At 42.0% G+C, this 24,825-nt stretch overlaps 1 protein-coding gene across 9 annotated transcripts in view; it reads right to left on the reverse strand.

Annotated features, from left to right (window-relative positions):
• TMCC1 (transmembrane and coiled-coil domain family 1) overlaps positions 1-24,825 on the reverse strand; it is a 185,936-nt gene that overhangs the window by 85,116 nt on the left and 75,995 nt on the right. The window contains exon 1 of one of the 9 annotated variants that reach the window (XM_053298252.1): positions 5,263-5,388. The exons of the other annotated variants lie outside the window; for them this stretch is intronic. Coding sequence (XP_053154227.1) covers positions 5,263-5,292 — 30 coding nt within the window. The 5' untranslated portion in view covers positions 5,293-5,388. Of the gene's footprint in view, positions 1-5,262; positions 5,389-24,825 lie in introns of those variants that run through there. 9 annotated transcript variants of the gene reach the window in all.

Consider the following 24,825-nt stretch of genomic DNA (forward strand, 5'->3'; position numbering starts at 1 on the left):
GCACAGCACAGGAGATGATAGTGGCAAGAAGACGGGTGGCAGAGAGGGTGGCGCTGCCTCCCTCCCCAGCCCGCTTGCTGGCCAAAAGGCAGGAGTGCCCTGCTGCCGCCGGGGGTAGGAGTGCCGGTTGTGGGGGAGAACAGGGGAGAACTAGAGGCGCAGATGCTCTGCACCCAGCTCATATTACTGCAAGTATGCTTTTGCACAACAGTGCTTTGAGATGCCTGCAACAGTACAGGTGGTGCAGAACTACTCATGTTATGCTGCACATCATGTCAGCCAATCTTAATATTCACCCAGTTAATATTTATGAAATGAGCTGGAACTCAAGAAGAGCAGTTTGTCCATTTAAAACTTCAGTTCACTCAACTGTCTAGCCAAGGACAAGCCTTACAGATATCCGGTTGGCTACCTCGACCCCACTCTGGAACATCACTAAACCAACTGCAGTACCTTAGTCAAGGTCTAGACCATGGCCAGATATGGAAACAGCGGGAAGGAATAAATGGACAATTTTCACAATGGAGCAATTCAGGGATCTGTACCAGTGTTCCCTCTAACAGGAATTCCCAGGTGTTGTTGACTACAACTCCCATAATCCCCAGCCAAAGGCCATTGCAGCTGGGGATGCCAGGAGTTGTAGTGAACAACATCTGGGAATCCCTGTTAGAGGGAACACTGATCTGTACTGGGATCAGTGCACTTTAACTTGTTCATAAATGATCTAGAAGTTGAGGTAAGTAGTGAAGGGGCCAAATTTGCAGATGACATTCAACTATTTAGGGTAGTGAAATCCACAACAGATTGTGAGGAGCTCCAAAAGGTTCTCTCCAATCTGGGGGATTGGGCAACAAAATGGCAGATGCAGTTCAATGTTACCAAGTGTAAAGTGATGCATATTGGGGCAGAACACCCCAACTCCATATATACAGTGATGGGGTCTGAGCTGTTGGTGACTGGATGGGAAAGAGATCTTGGGATGTGGCAGCAGTGAAAAAGGCCAATTCCATGCTAGGGATCATTAGGAAGGGGATTGAAAATAAAATGGTGAATATTATAATGCCCTTATAAAAATCTATGGAGCGGCTATATCTGGAGCACTGCAAACAGTTCTGGTCACCATATATTAAAGGAGGATATTGTAGAACTGGGAAAAGGTGCAGAAGAGGGCAACCGAGATGATCAGGGGCATGGGGTACCTTCCTTATGAAGCAAGGCTACAGCATCTGGGGCTTTTTAGTTTGGAAAAGAGGCAACTATAGGGAGACATGATAGAGGTCTATAAAATTATGCATGGAGTAGAGAGTGGACATAATTTTTTCTCCCTCTCTCACAACACTAGAACCCAGGATCATCCCATGAAACTGAAGGCTGGGAAGTTTAGGTCTGACAAAAGGAAGTCCTTTCACACAGAGCATAATCAATCTATGGAATTCTTTGCCATAGGATTTGGTGATGGCCACTAGTTGGATGGCTTTAAAAGGGGCTTTGACAAATTCATGAAGAACAGGTCTTTCAATGGCTATTAGTCCGGTGGCTATAGACCACCTCCAGTCTCAGAGGCAAGATGCCTCTATACACTGGTTGTAGGGGAGCAACAGCACGAGAGAGCAGGCATGCCCTCACCTCTTGCCTGTGGGCTTCTCAGCAGCATCTCGTGGGCCACTGTGTGAAACAGGATGTTGGATGAGATAGGCTTTGAGACCTGGTGCAGCAGGGCTGTTCTTATCAACCAATCCGTTTCCAGGTGCAATTTAAAGTTCGGATGACCTTCAAAACCCTAAGTGACTTGTTTTGATAACGTATTTTATTATAGCTTGAGTGATCTACTAGTTGGACCAGAAAGGCAGCACATACATATTTTCAGATCAAACTGCCCCCTGACCCTACTGATTGCAATTTTGTTAAGAGAGCAACTCCCAACACCCTGGCAAACAGCAACCTGTTTACTTTGTCTCATAGAACTTAATGGGGTGCCTTGTGCAACTTAAGATGTTACTTTCTGTTTTGATCAAACCATAGTTTATCACAGTCAGATAAAAACAGAAGACTATGGTTTGATCAGAAGGGAAAGCAAATGCATTGAGCAGTGCATGTGAGGGAGAAAGAAATGTTACAGAGAAAGCCTGTTTGGGGGCTTTTGGAAGCACCCGTACACCTTATTTGGAGCTATAGACTTGTAGTTTCCATTTTGGACTCTCTGAATTCATGAGATCATGGGTATGTCACTTGGCAAGTAGCATGGCAAAGGTAACTCTAGGTCAAGTATGCCCCATGACTGTAGGAGGGCTATTCCTCTGCTTGCCCCTGATTGCAGCACAGGTGATGAAGCCAAAACAGACACGAGTTAAGTGCTATTCTTCTAACTAGAATGGGCAAATACTCCCTTATGTTGGCACACTGGATCAGTTCAAGTTTATCGTATCACCTTCTCAGGAAGCAATAAGGTAAGAGGTAACAGGCTCATCTCTCTAACAAACGTGTAATGGCTGGCTTGAGGACTGGGAGGAACAACTTGTTAAAACATTCCAAGGTTCTTGAGGTTCTTCCTGACCATGAGATAAGCTCTGACGAGCCCATTTCACCCCATCCTGCACAGGTTTCTCAACCTATTCACCTCATTGTGCTGGTTGAGCACACACACAGCAAAATTCGAACCGGACACAATGTATCCTTTTGTCTAACACTGACATCACCATTTTCAGCATTAAGGTTTGGTCAGCATTTGCACTCTGGGCAAGATGCCGCCTATTTCAACCCTAGAGACCACAAAACAGTGTCTCTCTTCTCTGGATTCACCCAATGCATGTTCATGTGTTGGGGCAACAGCTTTACCATCTTGCTGTTCCTGGGCTTTCGTGTCCTTCCCACTTTAAGCCTCCAGACCAGCCCTGCTCCCAGGCTCGATCTGTTCAGCACACTTGCCTGCATCAAGAAACTGGTCTCCTGAGTTCAGACCTCCTTTGGACTTTTACTTGCTTTCTGACCTGTGAGTGGCACACGGGTCCCCGCTTTTGCATTTTGCCTTCCTGCCTGTCCCAGAAGAGGTCCCTCAACATCCGTCGAGCAACAAGAGTCCACACACCCCATCCATTGTTCTCTCTATTTTTTTTAATCTGAGAGAGGGGCCTTCCTGATTCAACCTGAGCAGGATCTAAAATTAACTGAGCGGACATTAAAAAAACTTGTGAGTGTGTGCACATGCGCATGCCTTAGAGGGAACACTGACCCCATCTGAAAGAATGTGAGGTATACTAATCTCTGCTCCCCTCTTTCACACTCTCTAACTTAACATCTAAAGCTGTTCTCCAAGACTGTTTATCTGGTCAGTCTGGAGTGGATTTAATTTGGATCCCAACCGAAGATGCCTCTTCGTGAGTTTCAATTTAGTACTATTAATATTTTTAGCCTGGTTAGCTTTGTTAATTAGCACTGTGTTGCTTGCTAGTCAAGATTTCTCTTCTGTACCCCCAAACCCTAAAATAAATCTGATTCTATTTTTGAACTTCAACTATGTCAATCATCTCCAAGACCAAAGCTTTTGCACAAATTTATTCCAAAAGTAACTGCTCCATCTAAACCTGCTAGTTCCCCAACACAAGCCCAAAAAGTAGCCAGATCTGTTTGCCAATTCCCCAGGAGCAGTATCATTAACAGAGCACAGGGCTTACGCCTGATCTTCCAAACCATGGAGGATTGTCTGAATGCAGATGTTATTCCAGATGTGGCTGCCCCACAGATTTGCATTGTGCTGGGTCCCCTTGCCCAAAACTTCCTCCTTTGCAGTCCTTCTGTAATCTGCAATGGCTTTTGCAAACTAGTCTGACAATGTATCAGTGGAAGGAGAAAAAGAGATTCCTCCGCAAATGAAAGGAAATATTTTAAATGCTCTTGCTATTTTCCTTTTCTTTATCCCAACAAAGCATCTCTGTTCTGAGATCAAGAGCTAGGCGGCCAGATACAGTATGTCATTCTCTCATTTTCATTCCTATGGATCTTTTATTGGCAACTACTCCTCTATTCCTCCCTTACGTTTGCATCTCCTGATACAACTGCTAGCCGCTGCTAAAGCTGCACAATGCTACAGCAAGCTGACCTTTCATAACCTCTGAGCAAACAAATTGTGTCAGCATGGTTGAATCAAAGAAGAATCTGAATGAAAAAAACAAAACAAAAATGCTGTAAATCCAAGCTACCATAAAAAGATTAACCATTAGTCTCTTTGGAGTAGCGGCGGTGGAATCCTTATTCTGTTAATAAGAACTATTACACTCCAAAGAACATTAATATACCTAATCTCAGCGGAGTAGGAAAGCCACTAACCATATTTTGTTTATTCGAGAATTTTGATTCCAGCTTTCACAAACAAAAGCCTTAAAAGCATCAAGTATGAGATGTTCTTGAAGCACCCTCAACATATCAATTACTGTTACGACACTCAAACTATACTGAAATAGGAGAGGCAAATTCCGCTTTAAAGCAATCCTAAAGTATTAATGCTACTCACTTGATTTTCCTTTGGATTTTCTGTTAGACAAACCTGTGTTTTGCCTCTGTGAAGATCTAACATGTTCATGTGGACTGAATTTTAGTTTGGTGCTAAAACCTAATGTCAAAGTCCTAAGAAAGGGGCAGGGGGAATCACTTTGCCTAACTACAAATGGCTCTGAGGACAAAAAGGACAAGAATAGTTTGTATTACATTTCATTTCATATCAAAAGGACAGCTTTATGATACCTAATTATTCTTCCATCATAAAAGCAAATCAAGAAGTTTCAAGAGTACACCATTTAGTGACATCATATAAACCACACTATCTCAACAGGAAGCACAATGTACACATACAGTATATGTACCATGTCATAGTCTCCTCATTACAGTTCCAAAGGAAACCAAGTAGGCCTGCACAAGAGACAAGGCAACTATGAAGAAAGTAAGTCCTCATTTATCCAAACCTCAAACATCTGGATCCTTCTACGTAATGAATATGTTTTGTGCCTGCTACATTAACAAGTTTCACATCCACCTTTTCTTCAGGCTTATTCTGTACCCATTAACCCACTTGAGGTAACCAGGACTATACTGCATTTCTGCAACAGAAAGTTACAGAATAGCAGCTAACAGTATTTTAAGAGCAAACAGAAGCAATGCTGGATGTTTATATTTGCTGCCCATTTGCATGTTGAACAAGCTTTCTCTCCCACACACTAGAACTATACAGCAAAGGATAACAAGAATTGAAGGGAGGATAACAAGACATACTGTATCAGAAGAGGATGGCGAGGTTTCCATGCTGGCTCTGAAACAGGCAAAAGAACGTGCAGTTGAGCCCAAGGTTTCCCCTTAGCTTGAACATGCTGTCCTAGAGAGCAAGGCTAAGCATTGCTCCAGCCTTGTTAGACCGAATTCTACTCGGATAATGCAGTATGAATAGAATATGAAAGCAGGGGCACTCGAGGCATGTTGGCAGAGCTCTGAGTGGATGTTCTAGAAAGAAACTGCAACTCCGAACAAGTGAATTGCCTTCTGTCACATGAACAATCTTCAGCTGCGTCACAGAGCCCACTAAAAATATTTCCAGCCTCTGCCATAGCAAGAAAAATCTGGAGTGCACTTCTCATTGCAATACAGCAAGCCAAGATGCTCCCTCCTCACAGCCTGCCAGGGACTCAGCCTAATGTATAAAATAACATGTGTTGAAACAAAATGCAGTGTGTCAACTGACCCAAATACAGGGCTGAAAATGTAGCACCACATACTAATGTCATGTTCAGTTTTAATAAGGACACTTCAAAGAGACCCCCCACTATATCTGAAACAAATCAGGAGTTTCTCCTGCTTAGGCATGAGCCTACCTGTTCACTGAGATCCCTACTCTCTGTGTACCTCCTAATGTCTGAAGTATGGTGGGTGATGACATTTTCTCAGTGGCAGCACCAAAGCAGAGTTTCCTTCCCTAAGAAATGTTGCCTTAGGTATTCCTGGTTTTCTACCCTGCTTACTAAACTGCTATATAGTTTAAATAACCACTCTCCCTGCTTTTCAGTTGGCACATGGGGAGATTTAAATAAGCGGCACTAGAGGTGCAGGCTGCTCCCTCCACTCTTGCCTCTTATGCGGCTTCTTTAAACCTCCTTGGCATGTCAGCTGAGAAGTGGGGCTACTGAAACTGTACACTTCCTCATACTTCTCAGATGACGTGTGGGGAGATTTAAGTATAAATAGCCACTATCCCCACACAAACTGCTCCATCAACTCTCACCACTAGACGTGATTGTTTAGATAAGGAACCTAACGCCATTTGGGAAGGGGTGGGGTGGGGTTTAAGTCAAGAACTCCAATATTGTGGTTTCTGCAAACGTTACCTCCGCAATATGACTTGCCCACTCAACCACAGGCTGCACCTACTAGTAAGCAGTAATGACAACATGCCTGTTGTCCACCACTAAGTGCTATCCATGATTGGCTAGGGATAGCAATTTTCTAAATTACTGCAGATTTGCGTGCAGGTTGGAAGCCTATCACATACTACAGAAATTTACTGGTTACTCCTCTTCTCATCAGGGTAATCCAAGAAACCAGTTGATAAGGGACAAGAAAGGAAATCATCCACCCCCAAATTCATTGTTTTGAACTTTCTTCCTCACCTTATTCCCAGATAGTTTAAACTACCCAGTCAGTGTGGACAATTTTATAGACATGAGCGGGGGCCAGACTTGTGCACTCTTCTCTATATATCCATCATGTGTTCTCTTTATTTTTAATATAACTTTTGTTGTGTGGAGGGCATGCCAAGCAGGATTCTCTTTAGTTCAAGATTTTAATAAGCTCTATTATGAAGAGGATTTTTTTTTAATTTAAAAACAAAAACCAAAAAGCACACACTCAAGCAAGTCCAAGACACATATTTTAAGTAGCATATGAAATTGCACTCTCAAGTTAGTGAAATGAGTTACAGCGGAGCTTCTCAAGCTGTCAGAAATGGAACCAATTTCTGCATCAGCAGATTGAGCTGTAGTCTTAAATATTCACTGATCCCACTTGCACAACTGTTTCTTAGCCTAATGATTAAACCTGTATAATTTATTATTCTTTTATTAATGTAATAAACTCATATAGCTCAATACTCCATAATAAAGTTAATAGGAATAAAAGGTTTGCACTATTCAAGGATTTGCACAAGCTGCCTTACTGAAAAGCCTCCAGACTGCCAAGAAAGGAGCACATTCTTAACCACTCAGTGAATTAGCTTTTGAAACAGCTGTGGCATAATCCAAGAAGTCATCTTCTCAATAAACAAGTTGTATGAATTTTATACTATTCAACTCTCCATAATTATGTGCCTGGCGTGGGGGTGGGGGGTAAGCACTAGCTGACATCCAGACCAAGAGCTGTGTATGGGGAGAGCTTCCACTTATGGAGGGGGAGGGCGATTTTCATAAATCCCCCCCCTTTCTGTAGCAGCTTGTGCTTCCAAAAATTATGTTCCTGCTTCCACCCCCAACTTCAGGGACATATTTTTAGGAGGCACAGGTAAAGTGAAAAGGGGCAATAACCAACAGTTAGCCATTCCTCCATGTGCAAGCAGAATTTCTCCCCATGCACAGCTCTCAGTCTGGATATTTGCTATTATCTACCAAGAGGACAAAGACAAAATTTAAGTCCCACTGATTTCAATGATAATGTTAAGCACATACTGATCTCCTCCTTTAAAATCCATTGGATCTAAAAGTGCTTAAACAACTGGATTATATCCAAAGCATTTGTAGCATCCTCACATGGCTATCACTGATCATATTCGAGGGAAAAACCAGCTATCAGATTTTATATACTGGTCACCTAATGTAAAAGCATTAATTTACTGGAAGGCAACACTTCAATACATTAGATACATAGTACCCATTGGTTTTATTGCCAGTCTACACACATACCCCGATATAAACAAATGTACATTAATTCTAGTTTATCAATGTTTACTGTATGAGTAGGAAAAACTTTATCTATTTTCTTGCTGCAGTGTGATAAACAAGCTTTACACACACACACACACACACACACAAATCCTAAATGTACCCGTCGCTAATCCCATGTGCAGCAGGTCTCGTGAGAGTCAGCCGACGGGGAGGGAAAGCTCCCGCAGCCCAGCCCAGCCCGTGGGGAGGAAAACGCCGGCAAGGGAAACTGCCACTGGCGGGCAGGGAAGGAGAGGAAAGCCAAGTGCAGAATGGTCTGGCACAGATGGTCTGCACCAGATCAGCTAGTATAGACTTGTCACGAACTCACCTATTCATTGTGTCAACCAAAATTGCATGACTGACTGACCAGACCTACCACTGCCAGAGAGAGGACCCACCCCATCTGAGTGCACTTCTGTCTTTTGGCAAAGAAAGTAATTGCAAAAGCAACCATAGTACATTGCTGTGCTTGTATAGGTGAAACACAGCAGAGTGCAACAGTGTCTGCCAGTTGGGCTACTCATTCTGTACTAAGAGGCAAGCGCATACACATGATAACCACCAAAGTACTCTGCTCTGTTATACATGCAGGCTGGGCAAACAAATAGCGTGCTGGCTGCTTCAGTCTCTCCCTGAGGGCGGGGGAGAGAAGCGTTACTGAACAGTGAGGGAAATCTATGATCTGCAGTTCTTGCCATCTTTGATATTCTGTCTCACTCTCTTCTAGCAGAAGACTGAGCACAGTTGCAACAACAAAAACCCTCTACTACTACGAATATTTATATACCACTCGTCAACCAAAGTTCTCAATGCTCTTCAACCAAAGTTCTCAAAATACATACCTAGAGAGGGAGGGAGGCAGGCAAGGAGGAAAAGGAGAACAGCTACCCAAGCAAAAGTTATTTAAGATTAATGTTTATTACTGTTGAGAGGAAAAGCACACTGATTATATCCACCTTCACTGTCACCAATGCTTATATTTGGTCACGCATATGATATTTGGAAAAGCTTCTAACTGCTGGCACTTAGGCCTGCATATGAAAGGAACCAATGGCGCAATAATCTGGTCTTTTAATTTTAATTGCATCCACTTAACATCATTCCATTCTATCCCTAACAATGCTTCTAATTAAAAAAAAAGATATTTAGCAACATTGTAAAAGTACATCTGAGCAAATATTGATGGATAGAGATTTTATAACAGAGCAAGAAGCCATACTGCACCATTCTCTTTAAATGATCATCTACAGAAGGCTTATTCCTCACCATTGAGCAAGCCTCCACACCTAGAATTAAGTAGTAAGGCTTTCTTCCAGGGCAGGCAACATGGGCCTTGCACAGGTTTGAAAGAGTTGCCATACCTTCTCTTCTGACAACATTCTGAGGGCACAGGGAGAAAAATGGTTTTGAAATGTTTAACTTAAGAGTAGAGACATGAAAAATGATTTGAGCTTGCTGTGTAATTTACTTTGTTTTGACTGGTGTTCTAATTTTTGTTGTCATTTATTTTAACTAATGTTTTAACTTTTTCTGTTTGTTTGCTTTGTTGTAAACCGCCCAGAGACTTGAGTTTTGGGCGGTACAGAAATACGTTAAATAATAAAATAGTGCTTTGTACCTCTCAGCTCACTTGCATTGCTGAAAAGAACTGAGAAAGTTAGCTTCTTGGGAAGCTAGCATATCTGCCTTTGATATGAGCCTCTTTATCCTGTGCAGTCTTAGCCAAACATTTAAACTTTGTGATGAGAGCTGCATCTGCGTCACCCTTCAGAGTGGAGGAACAGTGCAGCTTGCAGACCCACTGCATGGAGCCAAACCTGAAGCATGTATATCTTTGAACATAATCTTTAAAACAGATTGCATTCTAGAATGACATTTTAATCTTGTCCAAAGTAACTTTTGGTGATTTCCCACTACTTTATAAAATCATACCTCCCTGCCGCCCCTCCCCCGCTGTTGCTCTAAAAAACTCCCAGTCGTCTTTTGCACGCGCAAAAGCGTAGGCTTTTTTAGAGCCTACGCCTGCCTCGTAGTTTTCCAACTGCAAGGTGCTGCGCAGGCATGCCGCGCAGTTGGGAAGCGATGCCGGGCCAGACAGCAGGTCACGGCGTCGCTCTGGTATCCGCCGCCGGTGGCGGGGTGTGTGTATGTGGAAGGACTACTGGCTCACACACCCACACAGCCATCCCCTTGGCCGCACGGCGGCTGGTATTCGAAGAATTTTTTTTAATAACACAGAGGTTTGCAGCAGCAGCGGTGGGGGGAGGAGTAGAAAGACTACTGACTCAACCCCCACCCAGCAGCCATCCCCTCGGCCATGTGGCGGCTGGTATTTAAAGGTGAGTTTTTTTGGCTCCCCCCCCCCCAAGCTATCCCCTCAGCTGCGCAGCAGCTAGTATTTGAAGCATTTATTTTCAATAACACAGAGGTTCGCAGCGGGGGATGGGGTGGGTAGAAGGACTACTGGCTCACCCCCTACCTGTCAGCCATCCCCAGCCATCCCCTCGGCATTGGAATTTTAAGAAATACACACAGTTTCGTGGCAAGGGAAGGCAAGCGGCAAATAGAGCAAGGTGCGGCGCGGTGGGGTGGTTCTTTCCATCAGTACAAACCTTGTTTTCCTAGCCTAGGGAGCAGCTGATGCTCCCACAGGTTGTGACAAGAGTGTTGGCAACTGACTGGGACAAGCGACATTTCTAAGACTCCAAGCTGCAGGCTCAGCTTGGTTCATAGCAACCCTGGTTCTTTTACTGTGAGGCTATTACTTACTAGGAATTACAGCGGGTGTAGGGTTAGGAACCTCCATCGGCCACCTCTGAGGCAAGTGATAATCCAGTGCTCACTCGCAGTTTGCAGAACAAATGGATCCGTGGACGAGCTGGCATTTGCTCCCCAGCATTTAGTTTATTGCCAAAGTGAGCACACTGTCTGGGATCAATGGGTTCAAGTCAGCTCGAGGTGTGCCGTACAAAAGGGACTGGAATCAGGTGTACAGGTGTTCAGCAATCACCAACAATGGAAACCCGATGCATTTGCCCAGGGAGAGGGACAGAGAGCAGTGGGCAAGCCGTAACTGGGTTGGTCTGCAAAGGAATTAGACCCCAAGGAAAGGTTTCTTACTTTCTCTTGGTAACCTGAACCCAGCCCAAATGAGTCACCTTTTGAGGTGCCCTGGGCAAATCCAGGCATCTTGCATTTCATTAGGCAGCTACTCCTCAAGCCAAGCCTACGTCTCCTTTTTCCATCTCTTTCTTTTCTAGCCTTTTCTCTTTCTTTCTCTCCCTATCTCCCTTCAACCCTTCAAGCCTGCTTCATCCTCTTTTCCTTTTTCTATCCCTCTGTCTCCCTCTCTCAAGTCAAGCCTGCCCCATTCTTTCTCAAGCCAAGCCTGCCCTATTCTTTTCCTCTTTCTTTCCCCATCTCACTCCCCTCTTTCCTTCTTATAAAAGCCTGTGTAGTGAAGGATCATAGTATAATCTTCTTATCAAAAATTAAGAGAAAAACTTCTCTAATTTTTTTCCTTAGAAGTGCTCCGTATTAAGTGTGATGATTTGGCAGAGGTGGAAAGGAAGAACAATGCATTTTATTGTTATGTATTTTGTACAGATTATATTGTATTTATTTTATTAGAATTTTTAATTCAGTTCATTTTATTTTAATTTAATTTAATCTTGCCCTGCCAGAACTTCAAAAGTTAAATTTTGATTAAATTAATTTTAATTAATTTCACTTTAATTTGATTTAATCAATTGATTGATATTAAGTGTTACTTTAATAATCAGCACCCTAAAAATTGACCTCAGCCCCCATGAGCCAAGTCATGGTCAGTTTTGGCCCACGGGGTAATTTGAGTTGTGCACGCCTGTAGTATAGTAATAATAGATACACTTGAAACCCCTTTACTAACTGCTGGTCCGGGAAACTGCACACGAAGAATGTAGCGGTCCTTGAAACTCCACATGAAGAATTTACCGGTCCTTGACTCCAAAAAGGTTGAGAAACACTGATCTAGTGTCCTTATCAATACATAAAAGGGAGTGAGTAAAGTGCACCAAATATGATCATTAAATCAAAAAGTCTTCTTCCACTGTGTTAGTAAGTGGTTTTATGAACAGCAGAAAAGAGCACGTCTATTTTGTGAATTTGGTTACTAGAAGTAGGGCATTAGGAGAAGTGGGGTGGGGGGGAAGCAGTGGATTATTTCATTTATTCTCTCTCTCTCTTTTAAAGGGAGGACGATTTGGGGGCCTAGTCCCTGTAATGAAAACTCTGGTTTTGAATGCAATCTGTTACTGAATTTTAAGTATTCAGTATGTATGCGGGAAGGTGGAAGATTGCAGTTAATCCGTTGTAAGATAAGGTACTCTGTACATGCTCAGAGTTACTTTTCTCTCCATATTCCAGGACATAGCACTAGTATTTCCAAGGAGATAGAAACAGTTACTTTAATCTGTATGGGAGATATGCCTCTAGTCTGTATGTAAACCCTGCTTCTTAGCTTCAAGTGTATGGGGACAAAACATAATGCAGTAACAAGGGCTCTCCATATGCTCATTTGTTCCTAAATTCTAACCATGGAAGAAGGAAGACCGCAGTTGCTCACTGCTGAGAGAAGCACTCTGGATATGCTCAAGGACACATTCCTTAAAGTAGTGGCTTTTTACCCAGGCTTTTATATTATTGTCTCTGCTGCTGCTCTTTGTACTTTGTATTGCTTTTATGCTTGAGTTTTAAATTTTTAATCAGATTTAAAAAAATATTTTTAGCTTAATATTTTAATTTTGTCTTTTTTACAATCTTGTTTAACTTTGCTGTGAACTGCCTTGGGATTGTTTTAATGAAAGGTTAAAAAAGGTTTATAAATTTAACAATCAATCAGTCAATATAAATAAATTCTGCTTAAGAATTCTATGCCATGAATTAGCATATGAGAGAGAGGGAGGGGGAGAGAGAGGGAGAGAATACACACACACACACACACACAGAGCCTACGAATGTGGCGCATTTGAATCTGAACTAAGTTGGACCCCACCATTTTCTATCAGAGCATGCAGCTAGGCTGCCTGTCTCTGCCCCAGCCCCACTCACTTATGAACATAAATGTCTCATTTTCAAATTCATCTGTGAAATGTTGGAGGATATACCTATGTGGAGATTTCAGCTGCAAGGCTGTTTGGAGAAAAGACCCATAAGGAATCATATGTACGAATAGTGAACTGGGATGGTCAAGTACTTAGATGGTCAGTTTAGAAGCAAAGCAAACTCATTCCAAAATATGATAGCAGTGTTTTACATGTTTGCAGGAGACTCCCAAGGTATGCAGAAGTAAATTTCTTTTAATTTACAAATTTACAAGAAAAAAGGTGTATTAAAAGCCCTTAACGTGCTCCTGGGATCTAATGAAAGGTTATTTCTATCCCGTGGCCCGCCCCTGCTTGGAGAGGCTTAAAATAAAAACATGAAACACAAAATCCACGATAAAGCAACTAAAAATCAAATCAAATACAATGAATAACCTTAACACACAATAACAGACACAACAGATAATATAAGACAAGAAGAGAAGCAGCCAAGATTAAAACTGGATGACAATCACAGCCAGTCTTTAAAAGCATCTTTAAAAATGAAGGTTTTTAAAGCGGTTTGTTTTTAAGCCAAGCAAAGAGGCAAACTGATGAAGACCTTCTGGGAAAACATTCCAAAGACGGGTGTGTGTGTGTGTGTGTTGTTGGTTGAGGAGAGGGGTAACCTCTGTCTTTGCTGTTACCTTTTGTGGGTGGGAGGGGACCTGCTGCTGCTTCCCAACCAGAGCTATGAAAAATTCTGGATGTGTCTATTGTTTTCTACAGGAAGCTCTCATTTCCAGTCTGGGAGTGGGGGCGGCTAAAGGAAACTAGAAGTTGGGCAGACTAAGTAGGTAAGAAAAGCTAAGGAACAGAAAGTCAAGGTGTCAGGTTAAAAAACAAAAGGAAATGAATGGCAGGAGAAGGGAGAAAATTTACCTGTCTAGTCCCTAACACTTTGTATTAAGAGAGGATGCATGCTATGAGATCCCAGACACAAAAACTCCCCTCACTGCACAATGCAGGGATCTTTCAGGAGGACAGAAAGCACGCATGCATGCCCACCCTGCAGCTTTCACTTGCCCACTGTCCAGAAACATGACACCCCACGCTATACAGAAATATAACGCTTGGATTCGGGATTGGCAGCAAGCCCCAACCTGATCCCCAAGATTAGAAGTACTGTATACAGAGCAGCAGGGGAGGCCTCATGCATTTCTGTAAGAGAATTGTTGCCCCCGCTTTCCGCCTCCTGAAACATTCCCCACTCCACTGAGAGACCTGAACAGCACTACAAGGCTCCTTTTCTAGTTGGCTGGACAAGGGCACTTTTCTTCAGGGCTGAGGAAATCCTGCAACTTTTTGTTCCAAGTCCCACTTGTATAGCTTGTAGTTTGGAATAATGGCAGGAAATGCTCATTCACCCACACTCAATCCTTGTATGATTGGCTTGAGGTGGTGAAGAAGCAAGCAACAGTGAACAAGCAATAAGGGTACAAGAGAAGACCCTTCTCTGCTGGAATGCAAGATAAAACAAGGCTAAAGATGCTGAGAGTCTTCCTTCATCCTCTCTATCATGCAATTTTTATGTTGGATTAGTCTGCTCAAACTCACCTCTCTTTGCATGCTTACTGTGCATGGCTTTTAAAAATGCAGCCTTCTACCCTTCCTCCAGTTCTGCCGTTGGCATATTTATGCTTGTATCAATATTGCCATCATGGGCATCAATTCAAGGTCCAATTCAAGGTGTTGTTTTTGACCTTTAAAGCCCTTAACGGTTTAGGCCTGGGGTACTTGAGGGACCACCTGCTCCCAAGGGTTGCTGCCCGGTTGACAAGGTCATCTGAGGGGGCTCTGCTCCGGGTGCCGACAATGAAGGCGGCTCGGCTGTTGTGCACTCTGGACAGGGCCTTCTCTGTTGCTGCCCCTAGACTCTGGAATGCTCTCCCAGTGGCCATTCGCTCCTCAGACTCCATCACAGTTTTTAGAAAGCTTCTTAAATCTTGGCTTTTTATCCAGGCTTTTACATGACTGTTTCTATTGCTGCTTCTATGTGTTTTTATCCATTTATAGTTTTTATGCATGTATTTTATAGTTTTTAAATTAGATTTGTTTTATATTTTTAGCTTAATGTTTTTACTATCATTTTATTGTATGTTTTTTAACTTTTGTAAACTGCCTTGGGGTTGTTTTTAATGAAAGGTGGTATATAAATTCAACAATAAATAAATAAATAAATAAATCATGCTATGTTTCTGGGTTTCACCTGAGGGTCAAGCCCATACATCCTTATTCAGCTTTGCAGAAGATGCCTTCTATTAAAGTGAAACTGTTCCAATAGAGGAGCCTACAGATACAGTGATCTGTTGCCAGACATCCCCCAGTCTTGGGGGGTTTGTTTTCCTCTCAACACTCTTTCACTTTACATCACTTCTCTGGAAATTCCTAGAAGGCTTAACTGCTGCCTTTATATAAACAAAATTGAAAAGGTAGGTTCAAAGATTCTCTACAGTTCAAACTATATACAGAATAGTTTGCTTGATATGGCAAGCAAAATCCAGATTCCAATTATAACTGAGACAATGTAAATATATATTCTGAGACAGTGTAAAGTATTTAAATGCAAATATTCTGTATAATATGGGGTTGTGTTTTTCCACTTCAGGTTCTGGGGTAAGAAAAACCTTGAATTTCAAACTCCATCTGAGTTCTTAGCAACTGAATTTTCCTTTTTGTTAAAAGAGGAGCAAGAAATGTGAGATGGATAGGAAAGGGATGTTGGGGAGGGCAGAAGCAGCAGGACCACTGCACAAAGGGAGCCAGAGTACAGAGCAGGGCACTGAAACCTTCTGATCCATGCACGTCACACCCAGCCTTCCTCCCCCTTTTGCTTCTGAGCCATCAGCATCTACCACTAGCAGACTTCTAGTCTTTTCTCCACAATCGAGACCCATGGTTCCCCACTCTGGGTCCCCAGATATTGGATGAGGATTTTAAAAAAAGAGGGTGGGGGTCCTAGATTTACACCTCCCATCATCCCAGGCCACACTGACCTTTGGCCACTGCAACCCAGCAACTTCTGGGGAGCCAGGGTTGGGAATCTAGACGTCGTCTCAGTTTTATTATGACGACATATTTCTGCACTTTTCCTTTTCAACCAACGTACAGAAAGGATTATATAGCAAAGAGAATTTCACTGTGCAAAAAGGGCTCACAGTCTTAAATGAAAGAGAAGGGAGATACCAGGAACAGCCACTGGGAGAGATCCTATGCTGGGTGGGATTGAATGGTGGAGGAACACTTATTTTCTCTATGCTAAATATATTTAAGGAGAGAGCCACCAATTTAAAGAGAGCCAAGAGTTTAAAAAGCTGCTCCACTGTCCAGTTAGCAGAGGCATGTCTGACTTTGCATGTGTAAGGAGAGACTCGCAGGCTGTCACCCAGGGTGGATAAAAAAATCAATGATTTAAAAAAATAATAATTTTTAAAAATCAGATTTTTTAATTTAAATCAGATTTTTTAAAAACAAAATGATTTTAAGGAAAAAATTTATCTAAAGATAGTTTTCTATTTAAGATACATTAAAGTCCAAAGGTTATTATATCATGAAATAAGGATTAGTTTTTAATTATGTAGCATGAGGCTGTATATATGCAATGTTTAAATTTTTTGGTAAATAAATTCCATTATAATCCATTCACGTCATGCTCTTCCAGCGGTTTCTGTAAGTTTATTTTGGGCAATTTTTCTATCTAGAAGAGGACAAAAAAAATGAAACCTTCATCTGATTGTAAATATTAAGATTATACCAGCAAGAATGAGTCTTTAAACCATGATTTAAATCTAGTCTTACTGACTAGTGATTTGAATCATGATTTAAATCAAATCCACCCTGCTGTCACCTTACATGCTGGATATGAAGTTCTGAAGTGTTGACAAGCTATACGACAACACTGAATGTATTCTTTACATTTAAGATTTCCAAAAAAGGTACATGTTCATTTGGATTGTGTTATCTACTAGCATTTCAGGAAAATGAAGCACCATAAGTAGAGAACTGAACTATTTTCAGAAAGCAAAATTTCACTTGAAAATAGAACTTGGAAAAAACAAAAGCAAAGAGCATACTGACAAAGCAGGAAAATAGAAATAAAACCTGCCAATCAATCAATAGCCACACACATGGAAACCTATTACTCCCAGAACAGGAAAACAAGCAAGAACTGTAAGAGGCAATTAAGCATAAAGTATGTTTAAGAACTCAAGGCAGCAGCCTATAAACAGTATCAACCTAGGTCCATGGAGGCTTTGGCAGAAGCAGAAAGGCTTCCTTTTCTGCACAAAGGAGAGTAGCAACTTGAATATCCAGAAGGTGCTTCATATTCTTAACACACCGAACTGAAAAAGTGTGAGGTCTTATAACATGTGCAGGAACTGAATACATGTAAGTAGCGATGAATGAAACACAGCCATGCGTTCTCTGTGCACATCTTAAAGAACCAACCTGTGTGGAAATATCATTATCTCAATACAGCCAAAAGCTAGAATGGAGTCTGGTTAGAGCTTATAGGCATTCACTAAAGGACCAGACGGGGTGGGTGGGGTTGGGAGATCTACATCGTATTAAGTGAGACAAAATGGATTCCTACCTACCACCCCATCATACAGAAACCTAGCTGTTACAGCTTTGAACAGATTTCTGAAGTACTGTTAAGAGATACCATCTCTTTAATAACCTTACATTAAATTTGCAAGATTTGGTTGAAGCAGTTCAGATCTGGCCTCATTTTAATATTCCTAGAAGGTGTCATTGTTTGGGTATGACATGACAGTCTAAAGGCCTTCCTACTGTAGCAAAAGTGTGCATCTGAACTGTATTTTAACCTTAGCATATAACTTGAAGTTTACAACATAGTGGGGTGAAGTGATGGGGAGGATAAGGGAGATAGTCTTGCTAAGTCTTGCTGCTCAATATTTAAAAAACCGAAACAAAAAGAAAGGCCAGATATACAGCCTGAAGCTAGCATTGTGCATCTGAAGAATAATCAGAGTATATGTTTTTGTTTAGATGCTCACAAAAAATGGTGGGAATGTTAAGGAGAGAATATGTCAATAGCAATAGATGCATCATCTTTTAATAATGCAAAATACAGCACACAGTGCTATGAAAGATATACCAGCAAAAGAAGGGGACATAGGATGTAAATGAAGAAAGCACATTATATATATTTTTAATTTTCCACATTTGCAGACTGCCCCAAACTTCCTTCTCTGGGCAGTTTACAACAATTATTGTGTATCTATAATTATTGTTCTAAAAGCTGCCTGTGCACAATAACCATAAACTCCAGTCTTTCCAAGAGGGCTATTATAATTAAGTGCTGTTTCTTTTTCACAAATATTGGCTTAGTTTATATCTTATATATGTGCCCCAGAATGCTAGAATATATACTACTAGATTGTTGTTATTCCCCAAAGACAGTGATCCATTATATCCAACACAAAAATGGGAAAGCTGATAAATAAGTAAAGGCACCACACAGAGCACACAAAGCTTTAAGGTTTTTAATAAATATATATGAAGCATAAGACATACATACCAAATTAGTTCGGACAGTAGATGGCTCCTTATAAATAATATATGAACCGTGCTGAGCACTACAGATAGAAGAGGAGGCCTTGCTCCAGGTTCCTCATGTAGTGTGTAGGGCATGGCCCTTAAGAGGAAATGTTATGGGACCAGCCTCTCAAAATACAAAGAGGGGCTCTGGCATGGGCACAGTTTTAGACTGTATGTAATACACTTGTTTAAAAACTACTGTTTTAGATGCTTACGGTTCAGATGTAGACAGTGAAAGGAAAGTAGGCTAATTAGTTCTTACTAGACCAACTTGTTCGATTTGTGGCAATAGGGGGCGCATCCCCACTTCAACTCAAACAACCTGTTTATGCTATCATAGGAGTCATGAAACGTTGAAGCCATTCAGAATGTGAGTATGACCATTTAGTGTGTAAGGAAGAATCAGTTGTCCCTGGTCCCCAAGACTGTGTTATACTGTGTGTTCAATACTGCGCAGCTGTCAGACCAAAAAACTGATCCCTGCTCCATAAACATAGAGATAGATCATTCAACAGACAATATGGATATGTGTCAGCACTTTTCCACTCCCACTACTAAACATATGCACCTTCAAATAATGAATTATCAGAACTAACATAAAAGTAATGATAAACTTTACACTTATAAACAGCATTTTCAGCTAGCATCACACCAGAATGTGTGCCTAAGTTGCATTATTGTTTTAAACATTTAATAATTCTGTGAATTATTTTTTGATTTGGCAGTTTTTCTTACTGAAATATGGCTTGACTAAACTGCATACAACATACTCTATATTAACTAATTAAGGATCGTTGTACTGCAGAGGACTATCATCACTATCTACCATGTTCAGCGGTTAACCCTCCACCATGTACACACAAACAAACCAAATCTGCTCATAGGGAACCTTGCAAAGGGATCTGCCAAGTTAGAACAAAGGGTAGAAGTGGGCTTCCAAGTAACTTCAAATTCTATTACCCAACATTTCAGCCTCTGTGTGGAGTGGTATGACTTCTTGTGTGCTGGAGTGCTGGCCTCCGAGGTGCATTGTGAGAATTCCTGTGGCTGAGTCACTCCTTCCCTCGGTCTCCATTATTTTAATACCTGTTGGCAGCCTAAAAAGAGCAACCAGCAGTCAATGTGCCCACACAAACAGGCGGTGAGGTAGGAGGGCGCACGCACACACACCCTCCTACCTCACTTTTAGCTACCTAATAGAGAAGCACCAGGTTCAAAACCAATTCAGGTGGTTCTGATGACTAGCCCTACCTGGGTAAGGCAGTATTAGCCCAGGTAGGGTTGGTCGTCAGAACAGCCTTCGTACTTTTCTGAGAAACCTACAGAGCGGCCTACTGACAAAGATCTGCAAGGTGGACGGAAGGCAAAGTCAAAGAGGATTAATGTAAGGCTTCCTCTTTCCCTATACCAAATGTTTAAAAGCTCAGCAACTACTTCAAAATGGTGTTGAACATATGAAGTTGCTTTATACAGAGTCAGACCACTGGTTCATCTAATGTAGCATTGTCAACACAGACAGGAAGCAGTCTCTCTACTCTCCCACTACCATCATACTTAACTGGAGATGAGAGGAACTGAAATTCAAACTTTCTGTATACAAAGCATGTGCTCTACCACCGAGCTATGTCACCTTCCTAAATAATCTATTTAAAGTGTACACACTTTTTTGAAGCCATGTCTTTACAATGTTTTTTCCCCCTGATATATTTGATATCAGAAAAATGATGCATTGTGCAGTGGAAAAAACTTCTCTGCTAACTGCAAATCTGCAGTAATTCAATCTGTGTCCAGGGCACTTAAATGAAGAATGAACAACTTATAAAATAAAAGACTGTACATACCATAGCCTTTATAATGAAGATAAGGCAATTTCTTATAAAAAACCCCAATCTCAAATTACTATCTATTAAATGTCTGAATAGCTTTTTTGAAATAGTGTTGTAAATCTTCACATTGTAACAGCAGAGATAAGCAGTATCTTGCTTTAAATGGCTTCCCAAAGGCAAGTACAATAAAAGCCAATTTGAAGACTTTGCATATAGATTAAAACAGTTTTATTATCTCAGAACAAGGAGTACCGTCAAAATTGAATTTTCAGTTGCAGCAAGAAAAGCCTCCAGTGTTCCCAGCCTTAAAATCAGAACAGAATTTTGTATTCCTTGTTTATTTAGAGCAACATCTTTTAAATAATCCAATATCAACCAACACAGCAACAGTAGAATTATACTCAGTTCTACAACAACAACATTTATATACTGCTTTTCAATAGTGGTGTGCACGGTTCGGTTCGGGGCCACTGAAAAAGCCTCTGGACCAGTCCGGAATTCCGGCGGTCCGGGGGAGCGTCTCTTTAAGGGGGGGTAGTACTTACACACACCCCCGCCGCTCTTCCCCCTCCGGCACTGGTGCTTTTAAAAACGTTCTTGGGGCGGCAGAGTTCCTCCCTGTCACCCCTGCCCCCGTCATTGTCCTTGTAAACCTTAAACGACGAAGAACTGGCGGTGTGCATGCGCCCTTCGCGGCACGCGTGCTCGTCTCCGCCGCTGGCGCACGCACGCAACATAACAGGGGCGGCAGGGAGGAACTCTGCCGCCCCAAGAACGTTTTTAAAAGCACAAGCGCCAGAGGGAGAAGAGCAGCAGCAGCAGCGGCGGCGGCGGCGGCGGGGTTTTAAGTACTACCACCCCCCTTAAAGAGACACTCCCTCCCAGTGCCAGACCACGCTTCTGTGGTTCCGTGCACATCCCTACTTTTCAACAAAAGTTTCCAAAGCGGTGTACACAGATAAATAATAAATAGAATGGCTCCACCCTGTCCCCAAAGGGCTTACAATCTAAAAAGAAACATGAGATAGACACCAGCAACAGTCACCAGAGGTACTGTGCTGGTGGTGGATAAGGCCAGTTGCTCTACCCCTGCTAAATAAAGTGAATCACCATGTTAAGAAGCCCAGTTAGCAAGGGTGATGAATACCTGCTTGGTGTTATCAGAGGACGCAACCAATGTTTTACATCACTTTGCCTACTTCATCTCTAACCAAGGCAAACCAGTATGTCTTACTGGTGAGGCTCGATTAGGGAATACACAGTGGGCAGGATCCAGACTAAGTAAATGGGAGACCACATGGGAGCACTGTAAGATATCTCCCTTCTTAGGTGATGAGGCCACTCTGGAAAGAGCACCTGCAGAAGGTTCCAAGTTCCCTCCCTGGCATCACCAACATAAGGCTGAGAGACTCTTGCCTGAAACCTAGGAGAAGCCGTTGCCAGTCTTTGTAGACAATACTAAACTAGATGGACCAATGGTCTGACTTGGTATATTGCCAGCGGCCTATGTTCCTACCATTAAAACAAGAGACAGGCATGACCAACATAAGCCCCACTAGTTTCAATGGGACTTGATGGCTATTTCTGAACTCACTGGGCAGGATCCAGATTAAATCAAGTTTGCATATGGCTAAAACTAACAGTTCTAAGGGTGGGAAGTGTACCGACTTGGCTGAAAATGACACAGCAACAGCATTCTCAGAAGGGGTACTGCTGTTTGAATAGGGTTGCCAACACTGTATTGGCAGAAATTGGGGCAGGGACTCCGAGGGGGCATGGCCTGGAGTGGCAGCAGAGCAGGACGGCAGCAAGAGCAGCTCTCTCACCTCCCAAACTATGAACGGAATGGCTGCTCTCTAGGACAGGGGCCAGGGCTGGTGGCGTGCTGGCAAGTGGCGACAGGCATGCTGCTGCTAAAATAAAGCCTGGACTCAGAGGAGAGCACTCACCACTGTGGCTGCTGGCCACTCACTAATTTTGGCTGTAACTGGAGGAGGAAGGTGGGTATAAGAGATTAGAGTATCAAGATTACCTCTTCCCAAAAAGGGAAAAGAGTATCCAGAAGTCTAGGTACTTTGTCTTCTGCTTGGAAGAATTTATTCCCCTAGAACTCAAGAAGACACATAGACAGATGGTAAAATTAAAGTTGTTTATTCTCATCCAAATCTTGGCAGGTTTTAGAAGCCAGCAGGGCAATACAATTTCAGAGTTCAGACAGCATGTTCTAATCATCAATCAGTAATTTAGATGTTTTGATTGAAAGCTATCTGTTTGGTTGTTCCATACCTTCTCTTCTTCTGGTCTCCTCTGTGGTTGCCGTGGTGTGTTTGTTCCTGTATCATTACCCCTCCCTTATATCCTGTCTTGGTGTCACCCACTCAATTTTGTCCCCTTGTTTGTCTTAATGATTGGTCAGAAGAATTCAGACCACTCGTTAACCTATCATCCAATTTGTCATCCCTTCTTGACATATAAATCAATTGGTCAATCATTATAGATCTTTGGTTTTGCATATAATTTGTGTAATCGATAACTGCACAATTTGTATCTAGGTGTTTTTAATGAAACTACCTATTTCAAAAATGCATCATACAGGGACTTTTGTGGTTTATGCTCATCCTGTCAAAATGACACATCATTTCGATCCTTTTTGATGTAGAATCTAAACTAAACTCGGAAGGTTGCCAAGATGCGCTTTAGAGTGCCCTCCGAAAGAGCACCCTTTGACATTTGGAAACTACTTGAAACACAAATAATAATAGAGACAGCTTGGAAGGTATATTTTTGCCATCACAGGACCCAAAGCGCAGTTTTTACTAGAACTATTGTCAAGCAGACTGGTCAACCTGTCCATAGAAATTGCCCTTCCTGTATCCTTACAAGGGGAGGATCCGGGAGGGAGGGCGAAAGGCTCCCTTCCTTGGCCCTGCCTGCCTCCAAATGAGGCAGATGGGCCAATTTCAGGCTTCTGGGCTCCTCACAATATCTTAAATAGTTTGGTGTAATCTGTAAATTTGGCACCTTACTGATCACCCCAACTTCTAGATCGTTTATGAACAAGTTAAAGAGCCCTGGTCCCAGTACAGATCCCTGGGGGACCCCACTTCTTACTTTGCTCCATTTAGAGAACTGTCCATTTATTCCTACCATCTTTTTCCTGTCCTTCAACCTGTTACCAATCCACACATGGTAACTGTGTCCACTTATCCCATGACTGCTAAGCTTTCTCAAGAGTCTCTGATGAGGAACTTTGTCGAAATCTTTTTGGAAGTCCAGGTATACTATGTCAACTGGATCACCTTTATCCACACACCTACTGGCACTCTCAAAGAACCCCAAAAGATTTGTGAGGCAAGATTTACCTTTGCAGAAGCCATGCTAGTTCTCCTTCAGCAGGGCCTGTTCTTCTATATGCTCAACAATTTTAACCTTGAGAATGCTCTCCATCAGTTTTCCTGCAACAAACGTTAAGCTAACCAGTCTGGAATTTCCTGGATCTGCCCACCCACTGATCCCGGTTTGAAAACTCGATGTTACATTGGCTACTTTCCAGTCCTCCAGTACAGGATTGTAGGGATAAATTATATATTATTGCAAGGTGATCGGCAATTTCACATTTGAGTCCTTTAAGGACTCTTGAGTGGACAGCATATGACCCTGGTGATTTTTGATTTTTTAATTTTTCCAGACAGTTTAGATCATCTCTAGTCACCTCTATCGGATGCAGTTCTTTAGCCTCTGTCTCTGAGAAGCTTGGTTCAGACACAGATATATGTTCGGAATCCTCTGCCATGAGGACAGATGCAAAGAACTTGCTTAGCTTCTCTGCAATACGTACATCCTCCTTAATAATCCCTTCAACTGCATCATCTAACAGTCCAATTGCCTGCTTCTATGTATTTAATGAAGTTTTCATTATTTCCCTTGATGCTTTTAGCTTAATGTTCCTCAAACTCCTTTTTTGAATCCCTTACTTTCTCCTTGCATTTCCTTTGCCAGTGTGTGTTCCTTTCCATTCTCTTCATTTGGACAGGCCTTCCAATTTCTGAAGGAAGTCTTCTTCTCCTTTACAACTTCTTTGACTTGACAGTACTTTTTAGCCATGCTGGAATCCTCCTGGACTTGGTGGTATCTTTCCTCATTTTTGTATACATTTTAAATGGGCTTCTATTATTGTGGTTTAATAAACTCCATGCATTCTGGAGTGAAGTGACTAGCTTCCCCTTTCAGTTTTCTTTTCACCAAATACTCATTTTAGAGAAGTTTTCTCTTCTGAAATTCCAAAGTGTCTGTGTTGGACTTGTTGGAGATGAACTTCCAGTGCATCGACCTTTTGCACCAGTTATCCTAATGGATAAT

The sequence above is a fragment of the Hemicordylus capensis genome, chromosome 2, assembly GCF_027244095.1.
Source record: "Hemicordylus capensis ecotype Gifberg chromosome 2, rHemCap1.1.pri, whole genome shotgun sequence".
NCBI classification, from domain to species: Eukaryota; Metazoa; Chordata; class Lepidosauria; order Squamata; family Cordylidae; genus Hemicordylus; species Hemicordylus capensis.